Source organism: Plecotus auritus (genome assembly GCF_963455305.1).
Source record: "Plecotus auritus genome assembly, chromosome: 9".
NCBI classification, from domain to species: Eukaryota; Metazoa; Chordata; class Mammalia; order Chiroptera; family Vespertilionidae; genus Plecotus; species Plecotus auritus.
This window is the reverse complement of record NC_137783.1, coordinates 70,796,910-70,822,748: the sequence shown is the minus strand read 5'-3', so window position 1 is coordinate 70,822,748 and position 25,839 is coordinate 70,796,910. Positions and strand designations below refer to the sequence as shown.

The 25,839-nt window shown below is 54.1% G+C and overlaps 1 protein-coding gene across 2 annotated transcripts; it reads right to left on the bottom strand.

Annotated features, from left to right (window-relative positions):
* Window positions 1-872: 872 nt before the first annotated feature.
* BACE1 (beta-secretase 1) lies at window positions 873-25,315 on the bottom strand. Of its 2 annotated transcripts, XM_080688113.1 has the most exons (9): window positions 24,596-25,307; window positions 7,861-7,949; window positions 6,106-6,322; window positions 5,543-5,680; window positions 4,522-4,656; window positions 3,478-3,579; window positions 3,007-3,156; window positions 2,581-2,752; window positions 873-1,930 (listed from the first exon to the last, which is right to left on the bottom strand). In XM_080688113.1, the coding sequence occupies exons 1-9, from the start codon at window positions 24,842-24,844 to the stop codon at window positions 1,689-1,691; spliced, it is 1,494 nt and encodes a 497-aa protein (XP_080544239.1). In that variant the 5' UTR covers window positions 24,845-25,307; the 3' UTR covers window positions 873-1,688. The 2 variants fall into 2 exon arrangements, with proteins under 2 accessions (XP_080544239.1, XP_080544240.1); XM_080688114.1 differs by lacking the exon at window positions 4,522-4,656 and having other exon boundaries at window positions 24,596-25,315.
* Window positions 25,316-25,839: the final 524 nt, after the last annotated feature.

The window sequence follows — 25,839 nt, the reverse complement described above, 5'->3', positions numbered from 1 at the left end:
TACGACTCAGTGTTCTTGATTTATTGTGTATGGCTTGTGGCAGCTGGCTGAAGCCAGGATTCCAGAGGCCCTCCTTGTGGTTCCCTCTCCCTCAGGTAATTCACACTCAGCAGACCCCTTACCTGGAAGCAGGGTGTAGACCACAGAGGAATAAGGTCCCGTGGGTATACCGGCAAATTTTGCTCTTTCCGCTAACATTGGTATCATAGTTGACTGTGTTAGAACCGATAGGAAATGAACTTCGTCCCCAGTACTTAGCGCAAGAACTAGCCTGGGTACCCAAGTACTATTAGGAATGGGGAGTAGAGAGCAGGACCGGAGAAAAGGATGGGTTGCATTGAGGGGCTCTTGTGGAAAAGGAAGGCAGGAAGCTGAGGCCCCATCCTTTCTCCAGGCAGCCTGGACACTGAAGGTGACGGTGCTATAGTCAGTGAGCCCTGTGTTCTGACACTGGCTCCAATACTTGTGCCACTGGGGATGCCTTAGCCAAGTAGGTGGCGGCTGAGACCTTAGGGTGAGAAGGCAATGAAACGGCTCTGTGTTACGTAAAGATCTTACAGCTGAACAGGAAGAACTCCAGGCGGGTGAAGGGCACCACCCCTGTGCCTGTGAAATGAATCTTCAGGATTCTGCTTTCAAGGATTATTAGGCAGGAGAGTTCTCCTATCTATTCTTCTTAGCACCTCAGCTGCAGAGCTCCGAGGTCTCGGGGTTTGTGGGAGGGAGTAAAGAGGTGCCAGGAAGACGAGGCCCAGCCCCACTCTGTTGCTATGTTCCCATTGCTTTCCCAGAGGACACCTGGGGTTTGGGAGGGTTGGGACATTACACGGTTATTGAGCGTTTATAGAGCAAAACGTCCAGGTAGAGACAAGTGGAATCAATAAGGTAGAAATTCATTTGTTAGATGGAACTTCATAGTTGACACTTAATTTAAGAGCTAAAAAGAGCTTTTTGGCAAATAAGCCCTTCTTCCCACCTCCCTTTTGATAGGCTGCAACCACAGCAAAGAAAACTCTGGGACACAACACCTGTTTACGAGAGTGTTGTCTTGGAGGTAAAGTCTAAAATGGGAGCTGGCGGTGGCCTTTCTACCTTTCCTGGCTTCCATCCCAGTGTCCCCTGTCTTCACACTCCCTCTCTTCCCCTTCCAACCATTTGTACAAATATTCAGTCAGGTTATTTTTTTGTTTAATTCAAAAGGCAGTCTTTGCACCAATGTTAAGCTCATTGATACAATTCCTATCTCTAAAGCAAAAGCTATCTGTGCATTTGCTCCTACTGCCTTGGGCCAGCAAGGAAGCAAGGCTGGGCCCTGCAGACACCCCGGGGTGACCGGTGGAATGCCCCCACTCTGGAACTAAGGAAAGAGGAATGCTTTGGGTTGGAAATTTGGAAGGTATGGTGGGCAAAGATCAGGGCTGAAGTTTCAAGCAGCAGAATTTCCCAACTCAAGTTTGAGGTGACATATTCCTGCCACCAGAGCGTGTCTCTTCCCTGTCCTGTTTCCTGCAGGTACAGTCCCTGCAACCCACCTTGCCAGCTCCTCCTCTGTCAAGCAGAGGCATTTGGTGGGTGGGTAAGGGTCCTGAGGTGCTCTGGCCATAGGTGCCATCTCTTTCTTTGTGACCAAGTCGAACCAACCACCCAGATGGTCCAGGAGACGCTCTGTCTTCTGCTCATGGGCCTCCTCACTTCAGCAGGGAGATGTCGTCAGCAAAGTCATCGTGCTGGTGACGCAGGCAGCGGAGGCAGCGCCACTGGCACACCATGAGGCAGAGTGGCAGCATGAAGAGGGCACAGATGGCGGCCATGACGTAGGCTATGGTCATGAGGGTTGACTCGTCTGTCTGTGGGATGTTGTAGCCACAGTCCATCATGTCCAGGGTGACAAACGGGCCTTCTACTGCCGCCGTCCGGAACTCGTCGTGCACTGGAGAGAGGGCAGATGTGAGCAGGCAGGTCAGTGTCACACCGCAGTTTGGATTATGCAAGAAAAAGGACTTCCCGACCGGCCTTGAAATGGGCCCCGAGGAGGCTGTAGAAAGCAGTGCCGGGTGGAGGCACGTCTCCACAGGCCACAGGGAACAGCGACCTTTTTGTTAATCCTCACTCGGTTTTTTTTCCATTATTTTTTTTTAGAGAGGGGAAGAGGAAGGGAGAGAGAAACATCAATGTGAGAGACACCTCAATTGGCTGCTTCCCACACATGCCCCAGCTGGGTCTGGGAATCAAACCCATGATCCTTTGGTGTATGGGCCAGTGCTCTAACCATTGAGCACACCAGCTAGGCACCCGCTACCATTCTGAAATGGCATTTAAGCTCCCCTCTGGCAGGTGGCAGGGACACTGTAGGCTCAGCCTGCTGCCCTTGGATCTTGAGCTCCTCCAGGTGCCCGACAGCTCTTGATATCCCTGGCGTCCAGCAGAGGCTCCCAAGCAGGCAGGGTCACCACGCCAGACAGTGGGAAGCTTAGGCGTTAACTCTGGCTCGAGGCAACTGTTCCTCCCTCCCAGACTGGTGGGGCCCAGATCTGCTGCCTGCTGGGTCATGGATAGACTGACCCATACCCTGGCACTCACCATGGCAAGCACTGACAGCAAAGCCAATCCGCTTTCTCGCCCGATCAAAGACCACGTAGAATCCCTCCATGACGACAGCTCCCAGGACAGTGCCCGTGGATGACTGGGAGACGGCGAACTTGTAGCAGTCGTCTTGGGATGTGGCCACATCTTCCACTGGCCGCAGGTATTGCTAAGGATAAGGAGTCAAAGCGTCACAGTGTGTCTTCCTCGCTCCATCCTCACCCCACCTCTGCTTTCTAGGTGGCTGTGTCCTTAGGCCGCTCTTCCCGTCAGCAGCCCTGAGCTCCAAGGGCTTGCTTTTCCAAGAGCCCTTCACCCCTGGACACTCATCTAGTTTGTCTTCCAAGTTCTGGGAAGCCATGGACTGAGCATCTCCCTACATGTACTGTCTCCTGGGGCCCGCTGCCTCGGGGAGGGACGCACCTGTGGAAGAATGGTAATGCGGAAGGACTGGTTGGTGACCTCGCTCATCAGGTAGAGCGAGATGACCGGGAAGATGTTCCAGGGGGTGGTGCCTGCCTGCCAGCACACCAGCTGCTCCCCCAGCCAAAAGCCGTCCGGGAACTTCTCCGTCTGCCGCGGGCAGAAAGGGAGACAGTGAGGAAACAGCCTCTGCCACCATCTCGCCTCCCATCCTCAGATCACACTCACTGGCCTTTATTTGCTTTTCCTGGAATATCCAAACGGGGGAAGGTCCATTGGAACCCAAGAATGGAGGAAGAGGGGGGAATGAGGCCAACACTTTGTACAAAGGGGATTGTGTGACCGGCAAACACCCACGAAAGAGTCTAAGTAGAAGGTTCTGAGGGGGGACACTGGGCTCCTGAAGAATGTGACTCAACAGACTCCCTCGGACTCCAGTCACCTCTGTACCCCTGACTCAGTCCCACTGACCGAGGAGGCTGCCTTGATGGATTTGACTGCAGCTTCAAACACTTTCTTGGGCAAACGAAGGTTGGTGGTGCCACTGTCCACGATGCTCTTATCATAGTTGTACTGAGAGGGAGAAGAGAGGGTTAGAATACTCAGGAGCTGTTTGAGATGATGCCAGGCTCTGGCCAGAGTCAGAGGGTTATTCTGACTGTGTGGGGTGCTGCCTGGGTTGGCATCCTGGCTTTGCCACTTCTTAGGAGTATATCCTCGGGCAAGTTACTTAACTTCAGTGGCTCAGTTTCCCCTTCTTGAAGGATAATAATAGTACCTACCTCATAGATATGAGGATTAAATAAATTAATACATTTGAAGTGCTTACAATGGTCCTGGCACACAGGGAGCATTCAGTAAATGTTAACTCTTACTATCTTGGGTGGAAAGATGTTCTCCAAATCTTGAAAATAAAAGTATCTCATATGGTGGTTTTAATTTTTCATAATACTTTTAAATCTATCCTAATCTAGCACGCACTGAGAGCCTAAAGGAGGAAGTCCCACGGCTTAGCTGCCGTTTCCTGGCTTCTGCTGTGTGCTAGGTACTGGGATGGACACTGTTCATTCTCTGTCTTCGCCACAATCCGCAGACGCTGTTCTTACCTCTTTTGCAGAGGAAAAAGCCCGACAATAACTTACCAAAGGGCAGGTACTTGCTAAGGGCAGCGCCAGAACCCAGAGCTGGACTCCTGTTAATAACACATTGCACTGCCTTGCAAACCAGGCCATGAAGCAAGGCCCTGATGGGTCCAGGCGCCTTTACCCTCACTAGGTCCTATGCCAGGCGGTCCCTGTGAATGCCCTGCCGGTCCCCGCCCCGGAGTCCTGGTCCTGCTGTGTGGCCCTGGTGCTCCTGACTCTAGGTCCTGCAGGTCCTGCACCTGCAGGACCTAGAGCCTTCCCGCAGGTCCTGCACCTGCCTTGTCCTTCCAACCTCATAACCCAGGGGACTGACCTCACGCTGTGTCGCCACACCCTGTTCCTCTCCCTGGTGCCCCCTTGCTTGTATTACCTCCTTGCAGTCCATTTTCAGGTCCTGTCCATTGATCTCCACCCGCACAATGATCACCTCATAATACCACTCCCGTCGGATGGGTGTGTACCAGAGGCTGCCCGTGTATAGCGAGGGGTCGATACCCCCAATGATCTAGGGAGAAAAAGGCAGGTACCTGAGTCCCAGCACGAAGGGCAGCAAGTCACCCTAAAAGCAAGCGAAGGACCAGGAATTTCTGGGAGTGGCAAGGCCCTCCACAGACCACCTTTTTCATCCAGCTTCTAATCGAATCATGCCTCAGAGTGACATAGTTTAAAATGTATTAAGAATGTGTTCATGGCCCTGGCTGGTTTGGCTCAGTAGATAGAGCATTGGACTGCGAACTGGAAGGTCCCAGGTTCGATCCCAGTCAGGGCACGTGCTCGGGTTGCGAGCTCGATCCCCAGTGGGGGGCGTGCAGGAGGTAGCCAATTGATGATTCTATCATCGTCATTGATGTTTCTATCTCCCTCTCCCTCTCTCTGAAATCAATAAAAACATTGAAAAAGCAACATCAAAACAGAATGTGTTTAGGGGAAGAGACTTTGTAGGAGTTTTAATTATTTGTTTCAGAATCACAGTCCTTGAGATGAAGTTATTTAAACCTAAACTGGCACAGTAAATGTTGAATGAATGATTATTTGCTTCTATAAATTTTATTTTTTTCTGCTTGTTGGAGATGGAAAACGATTCACTAGTTATCCTAATTAATAAATAGACTTTTAAACTTTTTACATCTCTGCCTTATCATCAGACTGAATAATCTTACTCCAGAGGTTTCATTTCCCTTTCCTTCAAAACCTAATCATTTCTGATTCTTTCCAGGTTTACTATAGGCGACTTGAGTCCTTTCTGGAGTAATGCCAGGAAGACAGGATGGACAGAGAGTGGGGGTGAGGAATATAATTACTAAGTAGCGGAGCCCAAGACTGTGGAAGGGAGGCAGGTGGTACCCATCTCTAACCAGTGCCAGGACCTCCCTCTCCCAGGACCTACTCACCATGCTCCCTCCAACTGAGGCCAGTACTTCCGACTGGTTGGGGGAGAAGCCGGCGCCGCACAGCTGCAGGGAGAAGAGGTTGGGCACGTGGGTCTGCTTTACCAGCGAGTCAAAGAAAGGCTCCAGGGAGTCGTCGGGCTGTGGCAGAAAGAGACAGGAGGGATTCTCACACAGAGGCCAGCTCCTTGCCTACACTGGAGGCGATTGCAAAGATGGGATGTTCCTTGGGAAAGACCGTCTTGAGGCACTGGGATTGGGTGGAGAGGGTTAGCAGCAGGCATGCCATGCAAACAGGAAGTACCGAGGGCCCACAGATCTATGGGATCCCTAGGAGCCCATCATGTTTCAGGGGCCTCTTATTCGAAAAGATCATGGAGACTAGAAACCAAGCCTCTGTGCCAGTGGCGACGTCTCGTGCTGTAGTTCTGCCTTCTACCTGGATGCGATTCAGACTACCGGATGCTCCCCTCCTCAGCTAGTTCCCTCCCTTCTCTTTCCCAAGTCTGCCCCGTGTAATAAGCAGTGTGCAGACACGCTGTCCAGAGCTCGGATGTTCCACTCACCCTGGCGATCTCGGCATAGGCCAGCCCCAGGATGCCTTCCCAGTTGGAGCCATTGATGAAGAACTTGTCTGACTCCGTGATGGCGGCAATGTTGGCACGTACAGTGACATTGGGGCCGTGGGGGATGCTCACCAGGTCGGTGCCCAGCTCCCCCTCCCACTTGCCCTGGGTGTAGGGCACATACACGCCCTTGCGGAGGTCCCGGTATGTGCTGGACCTGTGAAAACAGAGGCAGAGCTCTGTGGGTGCATGACCACAGCTGGTACAGGGGTCCAGCAGCAATGCAACTCTCAGCTGCCTGGCTTACCTCAGTGGCATTCTAGGTAAATGCTTTCAGTCTGCTCACCAGACTCTGGGGGAACCCACCACCCAGAACGGTGTAAAGTGACCTGGCAAACAGATGAGAGAGCTACTGCTGGGCCCACTCTCCCGTCCCCATGGCTCACGCTGCTGGGCCCGCTCTCCCGTCCCCATGGCTCACGCTGCTGGGCCCGCTCTCCCGTCCCCATGGCTCACGCTGCTGGGCCCGCTCTCCTGTCCCCATGGCTCACGCTGCTGGGCCCGCTCTCCCGTCCCCATGGCTCACACTGCTGGATGTAGAGCTCAGGCCCAGGGCAGAACAGTTAGGCTTTGTGTATTGTACTTGCTGCTGCTGCAGGGACAGCTAGTGGCATCTCTTCCCCACCCACCCCAGCTCCGTCAAGCTCCCAGAGAAAAGGAGCCATTGATTCTCCTGCTGCCTTGGGATCCAGCAGTGCCATCCGAGTGGCAGACCAAGTGCCAAGGGGTGAATGTGGAGCCTCTATAACAAGTTCTTCCAGAGAAGGGGTTGGCACAGCATCTCAGCCAAGCATGTAGGTTACACACTACCTACATATGCGGAACATGCCCATCAACACCCCTACCTGGGTGTAATCGCACCACTGATCAGGACATGTGTGAATGTGATGGAGGACAGGGACAGGCCTAAGACAAGAACCTACACGAGTTCCCTTTCATTGATCCACAGGCCCTGCACCCTGACCGCTTTCTCCAGATGGGGAGTTGAGGGGAGGCAGCAGTGGGGAGGTGGCTTTGGCATCTTCCTGGAAGTCCACGAATGTGATTTAAGCCTCTGCTCACACACACACATGCATCAGACATCCCATGTCCTGCTTCTATGATCTCTCGCGGCCTCTCTTACCTTAAAGCCCCACTTCGACCCTCCCTCCCACCAGTTGTCTAAATCCCAACGCTGGCCTTCTGGCTGATGGGGAGGAGGCAGTTCAGCCCACAGTCCTGACACTGGTCCGGGCAGTGGGGTTTCTGGAAGGCTCGCTCTCCACTCCCGTGAACTGTGCAAAACCACCAAGAGTGACCCCAGGTGAGAACACAGCAGGCAAGCTCACTGCAGCCTGCTCACCCTAGACTTGATTGGTGTTGCCTTGAAACCGAGATAGGAGGCTGTGGAGCAAGGCCCCCGCCTCCCATTCAGGAGAGAGGGGGACCCTGGGGTTGCTCAGAGCTTATTTCCCTGCACAGGAGGCTGCCTGTTCTCCATCCCGAAGAACTTCCTGGCTGCCTCTCAACTTACCCTTTCCCACAGTACACCCCTCAAATCCACACCCCACTCTGCTGCCCTGCTCACCGTCGCCTTCTCTCCCCTTCTCTGGCATGAAGGACCCCAGGATCCTCTCTCCCCGCAGCACCCCTTTTTCTCGGACCCCCCTTGGCCCCGCACCGGGGGCAGTTCTCCCCTCCAGTTCCTGGACTCACAGCTGCCTCTTGTAGTAGCGATGCAGGAAAGGGTGGGGCGCGGCCCCCACTGCGAAGTTGCTGCTGCCTGTGTCCACCAGGATGTTGAGCTGCGGGAGAGAGGGGAGAGCGCGCATTAATGACACGGGGCTCTGACTCCCCGCTTGGCCTCCTTGCAGAATGGCCATCCCCAGTGGAGTGTCCACCAGGCAGGACACGACAGGCGGCAGCCAGACAGGACAGGGGTCCTGTGGCCTCAGGCCTCAGAAGCTGTGTCTCTGCCTTCCCTGGAGAATCATGGCATTTTCTGTGTCGTTAGAGTCACAGTGTGTGTGTGTGTTGCGGGGGGGGGGGGGGGTGTTGTCTATCCCTGTCTCCCCTCGGCCTGCCTCCCCAACTCTGCCCCTGACCATTCTGTCTTCAGAGCTTGCCCCTCCTTCCTCTCTGGTTCTCCGAGGAAGCGTGTTCCCCGCAGGCCGCCTGGCTGGGCCCCACCAGCTGTCCTAGCAAAGGGAGTGAGGGGACTCCCATGGCACGTGATGCCCGCGTGTTTCTGACCCTACCTGCCAGACATGGCTCCACAAAGGCCCCCTTCTGTCTCAGAGGCGACACAGACCCACGTCCACTGTCAGAAATGGTGGGAGTCAGGAGCCAGGATCAGGCCACCTCACCGGGGCCCTGGTGGGGCTGGGTGAACATGGACAGGTGTCTGGTGTCCCTTGCTGTGCAGCCCTGCTGGCATCTCTTCTGCCTGTCCCTCCCTCCTTCATCCTCAATGGCCTGCCTGACCCCTACCTTCTGCGGCACCTCCCTGTCACTTCCCGGCTAGAGCCAGCGGCGGCCACCCAGAGCTGTTGCATGCCTACCGTATTCTCACGGGCAGAACGAGGGCAGGCCTGGCTTCGGAAATACGGTCCTCTGAGAAGCGAGTCCTCTTGCCAACATACCACGTGCACCCCTCGGCTCCTCCCCTGACCTCTGGCCCTTTGTCTCTGTACCCTCCCTCCTCAGCCAGTGAAGTCAGCTGCCCTTGGGTTTGGTGCAGGTTCTGACCTTGCCATCTCGGGAGGTCCCTGCGCTTCCCTGGGCTCCAGCTGCCTCCTCTGCCAGCTCCTTCCTGCTCTCCATGGGCCTCTGTGCCACCTCTGACCCCCGTCCCCGCCTACCCCCGGGACTCTGACCCTGCTGGGGGTCCTACTGGCCCTCCTCCTGGCCTGGCTCCCATGTTCCTCTGCCTCCCCCCCCCCCGCCCCCCCACCCCTGCCACTCCCCACTTCTCCTGCCCCTCTCACCGGCTCCAGACGCTAGGCTTCCAGAGGGTCCACAGAGCTGGAGGCTTAGAGCTGCTATGTCAGCCAGATAACGGATACTAAAGCCGCTCTTCACCCCCCACTGCCCCAGCACCGCGCGCGCACACAGCCTCAGGTGGCAGGGATCCTGCCTGCACGGGACCCCAAAGAAAGAGGCACCTCCACAACCCAGGACCCCATTGCTCTGCAGGGGATAGTGGCCTGGGATGTGTGCCCGGCTGATCCCAGGAATACGTGCCCACATGTTATACCACAACAGAGCTTTATCTGGGGGCTCCATGTCCCTGCTGTTCCAGACCGCCCTCCTTCCCACTGCAGGGAGGGGGCTCTCTGTAGGCCACTCCTTCCAGCTTTTCTCCTGGTCTGAGGAGGGTCTCCCCCTTTCACCTCAAAGGGGTCCCACCCTGGAGGAAGGACCCCTGGGCTCCCCGCCCTCACCAGTCCCGGCCACCCCTGCTCTGTGGCCTCCGCTCCCCATCCTCACGAGAAAATGGGGCCATAATAAGCAGGTGCCATTTCCTCTCTGGCACGCGGTCTGGCTGTCTGGCTGCCCTTCGCAGTGCGGTCCTGCCAGGAGAGGGGTCTCCGGTCCTTAAGCATTTCCAGAGAAGCTTCAGCACTGAGCCCACACTCACCAGGAAACAGGGCAGTCAGGGGCCAGGGCCAGCCACAGGGAGGGGCGCCCAGCCATGTGCGCAGGCCCTCGCCAGGGGCCCGCAGCCTGGCCTCCACACCTGCCCCAGCAGCCTCCGTGCCCGTGGCCCGGCCTCCACACCTGCCCCAGCAGCCTCCATGCCCGCGGCCCGGCCTCCACACCTGCCCCAGCAGCCTGGCCTCCACACCTGCCCCAGCAGCCTGGCCTCCACACCTGCCCCAGCAGCTCGGCCTCCATACCTGCCCCAGCAGCCTCCATGCCCCCGGCCAGGGCTCCACATCTGCCCCAGCAGCCTGGCCTCCACACCTGCCCCAGCAGCCTCCATGCCCGCAGGCCGCCCATCCTCTCAGCTGTCCCTCCTCCTGCAGGGCGGGGCCGGCTCCCTCCTTACTCTTCAGACCCCCACTCCCCATTCACTATCCCAGTCTCAGGGCTCACCCTGAATCCGGAGTCTTCCTATTGGCATTTACAAATGCTTTAGTCTCTTTGTTTTTTTAAATCTTTTAAATCTCACATCTGCCCCCAGCTCCCCCCTCTCTCCTCTCCCTTCACAACCAAAGTCATCAGCCAAGCTGTCTTCATTTTCTTTTTTTTTTTTTAAATATATTTTATTGATTTTTTACAGAGAGGAAAGGAGAGGGATAGAGAGCTAGAAACAACGATTCAGCTGCCTCTTGCACACTCCCCACTGGGGATGTGCCCGCAACCAAGGCACATGCCCTTGACCGGAATCGAACCCGGGACCCTTGAGTCCGCAGGCCGACGCTCTATCCACTGAGCCAAACCGGTTAGGGCCAAGCTGTCTTCATTTTCACCTCCCACTCCCTCCTCGGCCCATTCTAAAACGGGATCTCACCTCCACCCTCCCTCCACCATGGAACAGCCTATAGTCACAAATGACTTCAGGTCACCAAATGCAGGACACACTTTCCAAACCAGGCTCGTTGTACGTGATGTGGACGAAAGGGGCCACATGCTGACCTGACAGGCTCAGGGGAGGCCTGTGTGACAGTCTTGCAAACTCAGAGACCTAAAGTCACCACAAAGGATGGTCTGAAATTAAACTTTAACTAAACGCAGTTATGGTGGGCAGTTACATCCTAGGCCAGTATCTTCACTGACAAGGTCAACCTTTACCTTAACTGAGCCTATCTGTCTTTTTGCATCTATGATAACATACCCTTGAAATGTCTGAGTAACTTGTAACTTCCCTTGTTCTGGAGCCCCTGGGCACAACCAAATGTGGTGGGCACCAGGACAGATACCACAAATTCCTTCATTATCATGTTAATTATTCCTGCACCCACCTAAGTATGTGTCCATCATTTTACTTTTTATCCAATCCCAGAGGTTTCCCACCACTTTGCTTTATCCCACCTCCTTAATTCATCACCAATGAATTTCATGTAACCCACCTCTGTCCCTCCTTTGATTGCAATGTATAAATACAGATGTAACCGCCATTCTCCAGAGCATTATCTCAATTTGTTGAGGTTCTGCTTCCTGGCATATGTCGACAGCTTGACTCAAACAAACTCACAAAACTTCTTTACAGATTTCAATGGTTTTTTTACATTAACAGTGACTTCTCGGGAACAGTCAGCACCACTGACCTCTCCTCCTTGTCACCCAGACCCCACCCCACACGCACCCCGCGCCTGCCCCCCGCACCTCGCCCGAGCTCTGTCTGCTGTGCAGGCTTGCTTCTCAAGGCTTGCCTGTGGCCCTTCCTCCCTGCTGTACTTCCTCTCTCTCTCTCATCTCGCCCTGGGCTGCAGCCCATGGTTCCCACCTCTTGGCCTATGACTCCTCAGCTTATAACCCTAGGTCCCCCCAACCCCCTCCTTAGAGCTCCAGAAGCACACATCAACTGCCTCAGAGGCACCGGAATGTAGGGTGTCCCAGCTGACCTTGCGCGGTCCTGCACATCGGTGTTTTCCCGGTGTTCCCCATATTAGCAAATGGCATCCCCAACCATCTCTTCCCTCAGTCAGCAACTTCAAAGCCATCTAACACGTCCTCTTCCTCGCCATCCTCAGACAGTCCTGCGCAGTTAGCCATCTTAGTCTCCTGCATTTACTCATTTGCTGCCATCTCCCCTGCCACCCGAGGCCAAGCTCTCCTCAGTTCATCCTGGAATATGCCTGGTCAGAGCATAGCCACCTCTGCACCTCTCCAGTCTGTGTGTGCACTGTGGGAGAGGGATCTCTTCAAGATGCACATCTGACCCGGCTAACCTTCTGGTGTCAGTGGTTTCCCTTGCTATTAAAAGAAAAGTTTAGCCCGGCTGGCATGGTTCAGTGGTTGAGCGTTGACCTATGAACCAGGAGGTGCCCGGCTAGATTCCTGGTCAGGGCACATGCCAGGGTTGTGGGCTCAATCCCCAGTAGGGGGCGTGCAGGAGGCAGTTGATTGATGACTCTCTCTCATCATTGCTGTTTCTATCTCTCTCTCTCTCCCTTCCTTTCTGAAATCAATAGAACATATATTTTTTAAAAAAGAAAGAAAAATTTAAAGCACTAACGTTTCGGAAGCCCTTCATAAGCCAGTCCTGCCTACGTATCCAGTGTAGCTTGTCCTGTACTCGCCAAGCCCTCTGCTCCTTGCCACTCTGACCTCATTTCAGGGCCTCAGACCTTTCTCCCCTCCACTTCCAGTTCTGTCGACTGACCTCCTATGACCCTTCAGCTTGAGCTCCAAAGAGACTTCCTAAGGGAGAAAGACCAGGCCATACTCTCTTGCAAAAATGCTTCCATAAAACTTGGCACTATAGTTTCACACTGACCCTCTCCTCCCCTGTGTCCCCAATGTGTCCCTAGTGGGAATCACAGGGCCTGGCGATACTGATTGCTTGAATTAACAAATGGTTAAAGGAAAAGAAATGGGAAGAGCTCCTCTGCCCTCTATTTTGGGTGCGGAGGGGATCCCTCAGTTGACTCCCAAACTGGGGGAGTTTTTAGGTTGTAGGTGTGGCTCTAACTCACCAGGTGCCCGGGTTTGACACAGGATATCAGTCTCCAGGCGCTCGGGGTCCTGAAGCCATCCGACTTCTTCCCCATCTGCAGCTCCCCTGCCTTTAGATGCACTGGGACCGAAGCCTGGGGGTCAGGGCCAGGTCAGTGCCAATTACTTAACAAACATGGGTGCCCCTGGGGCGTCTGGAAGGCAGCTTCATGGGAGGTGCTAACAAACCCCGCAGGGAAAGGCGCCTCTGCAGGTGAGGCCCTGGGGGATCTCCAGCAATAACCTGGCCTGATGAGAGAGGTACCGAGCTGGTGAGTTCAGGTAAGTCTTTGTCACCCAAAACCCAGCTGCCTTGGCCCAACTCTAGCAGACTGTGAGCTCAGATACTTCTGGATAAAAAGAGACTCCAGGAGCCATCTGTCCGTTAGCTGGAGGGGGCGCTCTCTCCGACTCGGAAAGATCTGTTACTAAGATCCACAGCCTTCCTTGGTAGCCCACCCCAAGGTCTTACCACTTTGCAAGCCTCTGGGGAGGGGCTTTAACCCACATTCTCCTTTTTCTAATTCTCCTGGTCTATTTCCTTCTGAGTGGGCCTCAGAGGTAAGGGGAGAAGCACTCTTATCCTCTCAGATAACAAGCCTTTTTGCTAAACTGAGATGTAGAAGCCCTTCTTCCATTTGACTGAGGAGGAAACTGAGACCTACTGTGAGTCGGCCACCTGACCCCTGTTACACCATGAGCCCCAAAGCCAGGACCAGGATCCACTGGTCTGACCAAGCCCATGTCTGCTCTTTCATCTCCTTGACCTTCCCGAATCTCTCCTTTGGAGAAGGAATGTATGGTAGATTGTTACACTAAGGACTCACACCCCCTGTCTGCCTGCCCTGGTGGGATCCCCTCTAATATGGACGCTGGGCTAGGCCACATGATTTGTTTTGCCCAGTGAGCCATGGCAAAGGAGGGGAGCAGAGGTGGGATACGTGCTCATGCCTTGGGGGTCTCCCTTGTGGAATGCTGCCCTGAGAGTGGAGGTAAAGGAGCTCAGTCTGGCCTCCTTGAGGATGAAAAACTTCCTGGAGAAAGAGGTCCAGCAGGCCCACTTAGACCGGCCCCAGCTGATCCACCAGCTGAATTCAGCCACAGAATCCCAAGAAACAAAATGGCCTTGGTCCACTGGGATGCGAAAGAAAAATATCCCTGCGCTTTCTGTCTGTCTTTGTGGCGGCCCAGATTGAATAAGGGACTACATTTGCAAAAAACAAAAAACAAACAAAAAAAACAAACAAACAAACAAAAAAAATGGCCTTGGTCTTCAGCCGCCAAGTTTTGGAGTCGTTTGTTACACAGCACCAGGTAACTGATACAAAACTATCTGAATTACGTTCTGGGATCCTTAACCTTGGGCGCCTCTCAGTCAACCATAGGTTAACTCGAATGGGTAACTCGTCCCTTTCCCACTTCCTCCCCATGCTTCTTGTGAAGTTTCTCAAAAGCTCAAGGACCTCTTACCTCTGTACCTTCACATATGCTGTTTCCTTTGCTTAAAATGTGCTCCCCTGTTTTGTCTAACTTCTGTTCAAAGTTCAAGTCACAGTTTAAACATTCTTTCTCCCAAGGGTCTTGTCCTGGTGCCCCTAGCCAAGATGAGCTTCTGTCTCTTGCAGGCCTCAGTAAAAGCTGCTTCTTTGAATGTCACTCATCACATGCCAATCATTTAGCTAAAGCCTGTAGGTCCCACACTGTGAGCTGCTCAAGGGTGGGGCACATTTGTATCCTTATTATCTACTAGAGGCCCGGTACACGAATTCGTGCAAGGGGCTCGGCCCTTGCAGCCCCTCACAGCCTCTGCTGGCCCTCGCAGTGTCAGCTGGCCCTCGCAGCCTCGGGTTCGTCCAGAAGGTCATCTGGATGGACATCCAGAAGGATGGCCAGATGGTCATTCTGCTGTTCAGTCTAATTAGCATATTAGCTCTTTATTATATAGGATTCTTACCTAGCCCTCAGTAGGTGCTCCCTCACAATTTTTAGAGACAGTGAAAGGGAGGGGAAGAGATAGAAACATTGATGTGAGAGATACACATTGACTGGTTGCCTCCTGCATGCACCCCAACCAGGGCTGGGGATCAAGTCTGCAACTGGTACGTGCCCTTGATCAGAATTGAACCTGGAACCTTTCAGTCCACAGGCTGACACTTTATTCACTGAGCCAAAACAGCTAGGGTGTAATTTTTTTTAACTGGTAGTAATTGCCTCATTTCCTGCAGTTCTTTGAGCCACCACAGATTCTTGCAGCTCCAGAGTCTTTGCAGGGCTGTGATTTTAGTCTGGGACTGTAGGGTGACTGTGACACCAATACCCACCATACCCACCCCTGCTTCCACTTTGCTCCATAGGTTGAAGCTGGTGATTGATACCAGGGAGCAAGCAGGCTACCGGCTCCCCACCTGGGGCTATTTTAAAAATATATTTATGTTTTTATTATTGACTAGAGGCCCAGTGCACAAAATTCATGCAGGGGGTGGGGTGTGTGTCCCTCAGACCAGTCTGCACCCTCTCCAATCTGGGACCCCTCGAGGGATGTCCGACAACCTGTTTCAGGGCATCGACACCTGATTGACACCTAACTGCCAGCCTGATCGGCACCTAACTGCTCCCCTGCAGGCCTGGTTCCCCCCACTGCCCTCCCCTGCCAGCCTGGTCACCCCCAACTGCCCTCCCTTGCAGGCCTGGTTGCTCCCAACTGCCCTCCCCTGCTGGCCTGACTGCCCACAACTGCCCTCCCCTGCAGGCCATCTTGTGGTGGCCATCTTGTGTCCACATGGGGGCGGCCATCTTGTGTGTTGGAGTGATGGTCAATTTGCATATTACCTCTTTATTATATAGTATTTCAGAAAGGAAGGGAGAGGGAGAGAGACAGAAACATCAATGATGAGAGAGAATCATTGATTGGCTGCCTCCTACATGCCCTACACTAGGGATTGAGCTCCCAACCCGTGCACATGCCCTGACCAGGAATTGAAACGTGACCTCCTGGTTCATAGGTTGATGCTCAATCACTGAGCCACGCCAGCCGCGTGTTTGTTGTTGTTTTAGGAATCCCAAGCTGACTACATCACCCCAAACCTTAGCTAATGCACCCTTCCCCCTTTAGATAGGATGCTCCATTTCCCCCAGCCTCAAATCCAGCTCAACTAGTATTTGTTAGTGCTTCCAATTCACATCAGATGGCTATGAATGGTTAAAAAGTATACACATCTGTCTTACAGACCAGACCTAAGACAATGGTTTCCAACCATTTTTTTTTTTTTAAGCAGTAGAATGCCTTTCTGAGCTCATGCAGGACCATAGGGTACCAAAGACAGGTTTTACTTCCTCTGTGTCCATCCCCTTCCCGGTGGCTCTTGAGGTGTCTCTTTAGCTCTCCAACCTCCATGAAACCCACCCGGAAACCCCAGCTGGTGAGGCATCATGGCTGCTAGGTTGTCTGCTTCTCACTGTCACACAGTAGGTCCTTCCTGTTGTCTCTCCATGCCCCACCCACAGTGGCAGTGGCTTTCCTGTTCTCTGGGTCTGTACTCAGTGGAAAACGAAGCCCAGCACCTGCCTTCTCAACTGGGGCCATCAGGAGGTGACAGGGTTCACTCCCTGTGCTCCTGGCGAAAGGTCCAGGCACCCAGAGGCCAGGCAAAGAGACACGTAGCCTGGACGCTGGGGGGTTCCAGTGGACAGCAGATAGGGTCAACCACAGGCCATGCCACTTAGAAGGCCTGGCGAAAGGAGCAGCTGGGGTGGAGAGGCAGGGAGCTCAGCCATTTGCTCTGTGGCTTTGTCAGAGTCTGAGAAGAAGGCCTAGAAATCCTGCCTGGCCAGTGTGGCTCAGTGGTTGAGCGTTGACCTATGAACAGGAAGTCACAGTTTGATTCCCGGTCAGGGCACACGCCCGGATTGTGGACTCAATCCCCAGTGTGGGTCGTGCAGGAGGCAGCCGATCAATGATTCTCTCTCATCATTGATGTTTCTATTTTTCTCCCCCTCTCCCTTCCTCTCGGAAATCAATAAAAATATATTTAAAAAACCAAAAAACAAAACCTAGGTGTCCTGGCTCCCCAAGTCAGCCTCTGGGACCGCTGACTCCCCTCCACCCCTGAGCATGCACCTCCCCTCTCAGGAGCCACTGGCACAGCCCCACGGTGTGCAGGCGAGCACGGGCTGCTCAGGCCCTGGAGGAGGGTCTGGGTCCGGCCCAGAACTCCCCACTGCCTGGGTCCCCAAGAGAATGGCTCCCAGCACAGAGCAGCTAGTTGTCAGGTAGGGGCTTCCCCGTTCTTCTCCCTGGATTTTCAACCAGGACTCTGTGCTTTGTTCTGTTGGAGACAGCGAGAAGGGCTCCTGACCTCTAACCTCAGTGAGAGGGCATGGTCTCACAATGCCCCCCACTCCCCACAAACGCCTTCTTTCCTGACCTGGGGCGGCCAAGGACGAGTGTGGGAAATGGCAGCCGGGAGGATCCCAGAAGGGCCTGCGTGCAGCAGGGAGCCAAGCCCAGGTCCCCGCCTCAGGAGCTGTCGGCAGCCTTAGCTCTGGGGTCCCGCCGGCACTGTCTAGTTGAAGGTGGTTCATTGAACTCAATGGTTTTCCATCTGTTTAATATCAGAACTTAAAACAAACATATACGACCTGGAATTCCACTGTGTAAACACAATAAAAACGGAACTCTGCTGGGAGCTGGGAGGTTTGGGGGCAGGTGGGAGCAGGCCTTGGAGGGTGGCAGATACAGTCTTGCCTGCTTGCCTTTCTCCCAACCTTCTCACACTGCGGGCCCTTGTAAAGTTCCACACGCCACTCACTCTGAGCCTCCATTTCCTCATCCCCCAGTGGGCATGCTAATACATAGCCCTTGTAATTAAAGCAGAGTTTAACCATCGCATTTTGGAAAAGCATATTGTGCTTTAAGCGCTGCTCCTTTTGCTGTGCTCCCGGACACCAGCACAGTCAGGCGGAAAGGAGGGGACGGGTCTCTCTTTCTCTCAGCCCCAGGGGCAGAGACCCTGGGCTGAACTGACCTGCGAATGCAGCTCTGAGGACCCTCCTCCTCGCTGTCCTCTCCGCCCCCACCTACTCCAGGCCCTTCTATTCTAACTTTGATCCTCCTCCCAGGCTCTACCAGGGGTGGGGAACCTTTTCTCTGCCAAGGGCCATTTGGATATTTACAACATCATTCAAGGGCCATACAGAATTATCAACTTAAAAATTTGCCCTGGCTGGTTTGGCTCAATGGATAGATTGTCTGCCTGTGGACTGAAAGGTCCCAGGTTCAATTCTGGTCAAGGGCACATGCCTGGGTTGCAGGCTCGATCCCCAGGGGGTGTGCAGGAGGCAGCCGGTCAATGATTCTCTCTCATTATTATGTTTCTCTCTCCCTCAACCTTCCTCTCTGAAGTCAATAAAAATACATTTTTAAAAATTTAGCCTGCTATATTTGGTCAGACATTTAATCAGTTCATTCCTAATGCCTTGGCAGGGCCAGACCAAATGATTTCTCGAGCCTTATACCACTCATGGGCTGGACGTTCCCCACCCCTGGTGTCCAAGCTACCCTCCCCACCAGCGATTTTCAACCGGGGAACCACAAAAATTTTTCAAACATGCAATATCTGACGATCTAGTCAGAGGCGTTATCTTCCTTTCCCTTAAATTGTCAAATAAAAAAAAGGACAGCAGCCAACACAACCAAAGCCGTTGTTGTGAATGAATCAAAATTATACCTATTTTATTTGTTAGATCAGTAAAAACCATTAATATGTTTTTGGTGTGCCACAGAAGCTTAGCGATTGGTTTATGGGTGCCATGAGAGGAAAGAGGTTGGAAACCACTGCTCCACACTGAAGTGTTTTCCTGGAACCCCAACTACACCGTCCACCCCTCTCCCGTGTATCTACAAGGCCTCTCTGCCTCTAGACTGAAACCCGCGCTCCACCGAGCCGCACAGCACCGAGCCCAGCTCCCCGCTCCTCAGCGTAACTGGGCCTCTCTTCAGAGTGCTCCCCGGCTTTCTCCTCTTTCCACCAAGTCAAAAGCCCCCCCCTTTCCAGCAGGCCTTCCCAGCACCCTGCTGCTTCACTCCCGAGACTCACTGCCCTATGCATATCAAATGCAGACAGTCTCGGGTGCTGCTTAGGTGTGCACATGCTGGGCCTCACACACACCGTGCGTCTCTGAGTGCTACGACTGTGGCATTATTTTTCTCTTCTGCACACACAGGTGCCCCACAACACATTTGTTCAACAGAATCGACTCTCCCCAGATTTCAATCCAAACAATTACTCTTATCCTGCATTTGGATAGTGATGCTTATACCAGTATAATGAGATGACACTCTTTCATTTAGGAAAAAGACTATAAAAATATTTTCACCATAACTCCAGTTCTGCACTTACAGTTGCTCATCAACAGCTCTATTTAGATGTCTTACAGCTTATTTATTCCCGCACTCAGCGTTTCTAGGTGCATGTTCTGAGCCTGGTGCTGTGGGAGATATTAAAGAAAAATAAGACACTGAAAAAGATAAAAATTTTAAAATACACTGTTCTTGCCCTAGCCAATTTGGCTCAGTGGATAGAGCATTGACCTGTGGACCAAAGGGTCCCAGGTTCCATTCCAGTCAAGGGCATGTACCTTGGTTGCAGGCTCCTCTCCGGCCCGGGCCCTGGTCAAGGCTCATACAAGAGGCAACCAGATCGATGTTTCTCTCTGTCTTTCCCTCTCTCTTTCACTCTCCCTAAAATCAATGGAAAATATCCTTGGGTGAGGATTAACACACAAACAAAGAAAAAAAGACACTGTTTTCAAAAGGTTGATGTTTTATGAGGGAAACAGTTACACATTTGGGTAAGTGTAGTAAGGAAGTGAGAGCAGGTATCATGTGGAACGGCAGAGGGATGTTCACGATAAACCTGTTCTTCTCCCTGAGACACACACATAGGTGGCAGGGAGTAGCAGGAAGACACACATAGGTGGCAGGGAGTAGCAGGAAGACACACATAGGTGGCAGGGTGTAGCAGGAAGACACACATAGGTGGCAGGGTGTAGCAGGAAGACACACATAGGTGGCAGGGCGGAGCAGGAAGACACACATAGGTGGCAGGGTGTAGCAGGAAGACACACATAGGTGGCAGGGTGTAGCAGGAAGACACACATAGGTGGCAGGGTGTAGCAGGAAGACACACATAGGTGGCAGGGCGTAGCAGGAAGAACACACATAGGTGGCAGGGTGTAGCAGGAAGACACACATAGGTGGCAGGGCGTAGCAGGAAGACACACATAGGTGGCAGGGCGTAGCAGGAAGAACACACATAGGTGGCAGGGTGTAGCAGGAAGACACACATAGGTGGCAGGGCGTAGCAGGAAGAACACACATAGGTGGCAGGGTGTAGCAGGAAGACACACATAGGTGGCAGGGCGTAGCAGGAAGAACACACATAGGTGGCAGGGTGTAGCAGGAAGACACACATAGGTGGCAGGGCGTAGCAGGAAGAACACACATAGGTGGCAGGGCGTAGCAGGAAGAACACACATAGGTGGCAGGGTGTAGCAGGAAGACACACATAGGTGGCAGGGTGTAGCAGGAAGACACACATAGGTGGCAGGGTGTAGCAGGAAGACACACATAGGTGGCAGGGTGTAGCAGGAAGAACACACATAGGTGGCAGGGCAGAGCAGGAAGACACACATAGGTGGCAGGGTGTAGCAGGAAGACACACATAGGTGGCAGGGTGTAGCAGGAAGACACACATAGGTGGCAGGGCAGAGCAGGAAGACACACATAGGTGGCAGGGTGTAGCAGGAAGAACACACATAGGTGGCAGGGTGTAGCAGGAAGACACACATAGGTGGCAGGGCAGAGCAGGAAGACACACATAGGTGGCAGGGTGTAGCAGGAAGAACACACAAAGATGGCAGGAGTAGCTGGAAGAACAGGGTGAGACAGAGTCTTCGCTTTCTGGCCTGCCACCTTGCCAACTGTTTACCCTTTGAGTCCCTACTTCTGCTAGAAGCTGTGAATATAAAAAACAAAATAACCTAGTAGAATATGTTTTAAACACTTTACATAAACTGTAAGCAGCTTTTTGTATACAAGTACTGCTAAGCCATCCCCTCCTGCCAACTTGCCTGCTCCCCCAAAAGGTCTTGTTCTGCTCAAGTTCACTCCCAATCAGACCTTTTATTTTTTTTAATCAATATTTTTCCATTGATTTTTAGGGAGAGTGGAAGAGAGAGGGAAAGACAGAGAGAAAGTTGATGTGAGAGAAACACATTGATTGGTTGCCTCTTGCACGCGCCCTGACCAGGGCCCGGGCCAGGGAGGAGCCTGCAACCGAGGTACATGTCCTTGACCGGAATCGAACCCAGGACCCTTTAATCCTCAGGCTGACGCTCTATCCACTGAGCCACATCGGCCAGGGCCCAATTAGAATCTTGAAATCATTCTTGACACCTTCTTCCCCACTCTTCACACCAATGTCACCAAGTCCTGTCCACCTGCGTGTACTGTTCCTTGCATCCTGGTCTTCCCTTTTCATCTTTCACTGCCTCGTCCGGGCTTGTCATGGCGCCTCTCACTCAGACTGGGTGACAGACCTGCCCCTGCATGTCTCAGTTCCATTCCTCCTAGCATGGCGATGTCTCTCCCTACAGGATTGCTTTCTTTATATCACTCCCGCACACAAATATCTGCAGAGCAACGTCCAAACCTTAAGCTTGACCTTTAAGGCTTTTGGCAATTTGGCTCTATTTTATTTACCTGAACCTGTAACAGCAACTGGACTGGTTTCCTAAACTCTGTCTCCTGGACAAACACGCCGAAGCTCAAACACACATAACTCGTTGTCATTTACTGTGGCCTCTTCTGGTCTAAGTGAGTCTCAGGGAGAGAAGAAGTGGACATACAAAGAAAGTGCAGTTCCTGATTGGTGGGACAGGTGCCATTTCCCCACTGAGAATGACCTTCCCCCTCCTATTCATTCTTAAGACCATGCTAACAGACCACCTCCTCTGGGAGGCCTTCCCTGATTTCACCTCTTCAGCTCTGTGCTAAGTAGATCAGTGTTCCCCTGAGATTCTGACTCAGTAAGTCTGAGGTGGGGCCGGAGAATGTACATTTATTTCAAACAGGTTCCGATAGCAGGGGCCTGGGGTCCTCATGTGGAGTACTGCTGCTATGGATTACCTTGTCCTAGCATTTATTCTTCCACGTCACACTGAACTCCTTAAGAAAACGTACATTCCATCTCTTTGCGGATCAGCCCCCAAACCCCACAGTTAATTGCACGGCACACAGGAAGTGCTCTCTTTGACTGGTTCAGAGTATCTGCCAGGCGTGTTCTTACATGGTGCTTAAGCAGCCCGCCAGCGGGGAGAAAGGCAGACTGCCGGGAAAGAATCAAAGTCACCGCAGAGCCCAGCCCGGCTGGCACTGGCTCAGGTTTGCAGCCACGGGGCAATCCACCAGGGGGGTCTCCCTGCTCTGCCTCCCTGGGCTGGTGTGGAACTTTAAGCCCGCTTCCCCTTCTCTTAGGCAGGTGGGGTAAGGGCCCAGCCGGCGTGACTCAGTGGTTGAGCATTGACCTATGAACCAGGAGGTCACAGTTCCATTCCCGGTCAGGGCACATGCCCAGGTTGTGGGCTCCATCCCCAGTATGGGGGTGCAGAAGGCAGCCAATCAATGACTCTTTCTCATCATTGATGTCTCTCTCTCTCTCTCTCTCTCTCTCTCTCCCTTCCTCTCTGAAATCAATAAAAAAATTATTAAAAAAAAAAGAAATGTGGAGGAAGGAATTGACATTTATTGGACAATTACTCTCTGCCAACTTCTGGGCTGGAAGGGTGTAGAAATCATCTCAGGAGGCCAGGGAAGTATGGTAAATGGTCCCCCATGTGCAAAACACTGCGGCCCAGGACACCCATGTTTCCATTGCATAGCACAAAAGAGGCAGAAGTGGCCAGACAAATTGGGAGGAAATGACTTTAACTGACTAGAGGTCAATTATGTGTCCAGCTGCACTGTTCTAGATGCTTTCACCTACATGGTCTCATTTAAAGCCCACAACAACCTGGCAGAGGAGAGCTCACTGCACCCGTGTGAGAGGCGAGGCAACTGGCTCAGAGAGGTCAGACTGTTTGCCCAAAGCCACACAGCGGAGGACGGAGGAGAGGAAAAGCTGGCACTCCTGTCTGTCTGACTCTGAAGCCCATATGGTGTCCCAGCCCTGTCCTATGGCCACGTCCTGGGGTCTCTGCACAGCACACCATGGTCCCAGGTCCCCACATCCCCTGGTCCCTGCCCACACCCAGTGTTCTGGTGGGCCAGGCAGCTGGGGCCTGGCCTCAGGCTCTGTCCTCGCCCTGAGGACTGATTCAAGACTTCTCCTGGGTACTAAGGGTGCGCAGGAGAGAGGAGGAATTCGCGGGGGAGACCGAAGCCTTGGATCAGCCAGGCGTCGGGAGGGCCTGGGTGGCGGGCCCAGGAAGGCTGACTCCACCAGGTTACTGGAGGTGGAGCCTTGCAGAGGGAGCTTCCTGAGAAGCCCAGGGCTTCCCCTCCCCCGCACAGACACTCCCCTTTACAGACCCTCCCACGGACAGGCCTCCTGGACACAGACCGCAGATGGCAGACCAAGGGGAGGGGAGCGGGGCGGCTCAGGTTCAAGGTGACACACCTGCACACACAGAGCCAGCCACAGGGCAGCACATGTGCACAGAGGCCCCACAGCCCCCACGAGGGCTGCTCATGCCCACACTCCCACCCACCCACGGGGGTGCAGAGGGTGCAACCTGCACCAGCCACTTTGGAGGTATCACGGATTGTCAGGAAGGATGGGGAGAGTGGGTGGTATTTTCGCCATTGCTGCCAGGCCCACCCCCTGCTCCCCCAGCAGCTACCAGCTCGCGGAAGGAGTCTCATCCTCAGAAGGGCTCTGATTCCTTTGCTGCGATGTGTCCTGTCCCCAGGCTCAGCCTAGTCTCCTCTGGCCTGTGCACTGGAGGCTTGGAGGTGTGGGGTGGGGGAGGGGCTGGGGTGGATGCCAGCGGGGGAGGGGGCAAGCGGAGGGAGGACTGGACCGCAGGAGTCTGTCTGTCTAGGGCTTCTGGACTGGCCTGGAGGTCAGAGGAGCTCAGGCCTCACGCTTTGCTGACCCCGTGGTAGCCCAGACAGTGGGGGAAGGGCCTCATCCAACTCGGATCAGGATTCCCTGGCCTTCAAGGTGCCAGGAATGATGGTGCGAAGCCTGATTCCCGAAACACCAGAGGAGGTGATTGGGGTTGGGTGACCAAGGTCTGGAGTGGTGGGCGCGGGAGACTCAGGCTTGGCCAGGGCTGACACCTGTTCCCAGTGACCCCATGGCTTGGACCCTTCTCTGGGGCAGACTCCCCGCACAGAAATATTTCTCCTGCCCCAAATCTTTACAAAGAGGTGCGTGTGTAAGATGGGAGTGAAGAGAAGGCAGGCAGACCAGGGCACTGGGACGCCTGAGAGGGAAGGGGAGCTTTGGGAACGACAGATGACCCCAGCTGCCACCGTGGTCACAGAGGAGCATTTCGGCAGAGGGTCACTGCTGCCCACACCGTCCAGCCCACGTTCACAGGGGCCAGCATGCTGCCCCAGCTGCCCCCTCTGCTCATGCTGGAGGAGGGGAGAGTGGCCTGGCGACCTTACCGTTTGGGGGGGGCTGCCCACACCATCCAGCCCACATTCACAGGGGCCAGCATGCTGCCCCAGCTGCCCCCTCTGCTCATGCTGGAGGAGGGGAGAGTGGCCTGGCGACCTTACCGTCTGGGGGGGGCTGCCCACAGTCATCTCCACGTAGTAGCCCTGACCGGACTTGCCCCTCAGGTTGTCCACCATCTCCACGAAGCTGCCCCTCCGGCCGGGCTCCTCGGTGTCCCGGGGCAGTCGCAGGCCAAGGGGGGTGCCCCCTAGCCCGCTCCGCAGAGGCAGCCGGATGCCAGGCTGGGCACAGCGGGCGGGCAGCGCTGCCGAGCCCATCCACAGCAGGAGCCAGGGCAGTGCCGGAGCCATGGCGGCCCAGCCTCCAGGCCCTCAGGGCTCACTCGGGCCCACGTCCGTCCCTTAGGTCTGACCCCCCACTCTGGGTGCCGGTGGTTTCTCAGGAAAGCGAGCTGTGCAGCATCGGGGCTCCCGCGGGCCTTGGCCCAGCCGGCCCAGCTGTGGGACAGCAGGAACGATCGGCAGAGAGAGCGAAGGGGAGACGGATCCCAGCTACATCTGGCCAGAGGCGTGCAGCCTCAGCACAGGTCGGGGAGAGGCCGCCCTGGGCCCCCAGGGGCGCTGGAAGGGGCGAGCATGGCAGGTCGGCAGCGCTGGTTTCCCGGGGCTCCTGGCAGGTCGGTTGTGGGGAGAGGCATGGGCTCCTGCAGCTGCACCGCTGGTCAGGCCACCATCACCCAGCTCCCACTCCCAGGCAGGCTGGGCGGCGGAAAGACTTGTGGCGGTGGCTGTCAAGCCGAGGTTTCGCTGTTCCATGGGATCGCTGGGAAGTGTAGTCTTCCCAGGCAGCAGCCAGCTTCCGGGGCTGGTGAGGGGTCTGGGATGCCCTCTGCTGAGCTGGAGTCCACCCTGCAGCACTTGGTGGGCAAGGTGGCCTTGGCCTTGGTGGGGTGGGTGGACCCACTAGCATAGAGTGGTACCAACCTCGCATGCTGTCAGTCCTTCATCCTGCATTTATTAAGCACCCACCGTACGCCAGGCATTCTGCCAAGCCCTGCGGAATAAAGGCACATGCACTGCACAAAATGAGGTGGTGATAAATGTTATTATACTACAACTTCGGAGAAAAAGTACACGGACAAAATTAGAAGAGAAGTCACAGACTAGAAGATAACATTTGGCACACAATAGAGAGACAAAAAGTAAATTTCTATAATACAAGGAGTCAATAACCTCCCCCCCAAACAACCTGGTAGAAATATGAATAAATAACATAAACAGGTAATTAATAGAAGAAATTCAAGTGGTCAATAAACATGAAAAAAAGCTTAACTTCATTCATAGTG

Coding starts and splice junctions, on each gene's coding strand:
- BACE1 (XM_080688113.1), bottom strand. CDS start 24,844: ATGGCTCCGGCACTGCCCTGGCTCCTGCTGTGGATGGGCTCGGCAGCG. Junction 4,657..5,542: donor CCTCAGTTGGAGGGAGCATG/GTGAGTAGGTCC, acceptor TTTTCTCCCTAG/ATCATTGGGGGTATCGACCC. Junction 3,157..3,477: donor CCATCAAGGCAGCCTCCTCG/GTCAGTGGGACT, acceptor TGCCCGCGGCAG/ACGGAGAAGTTCCCGGACGG.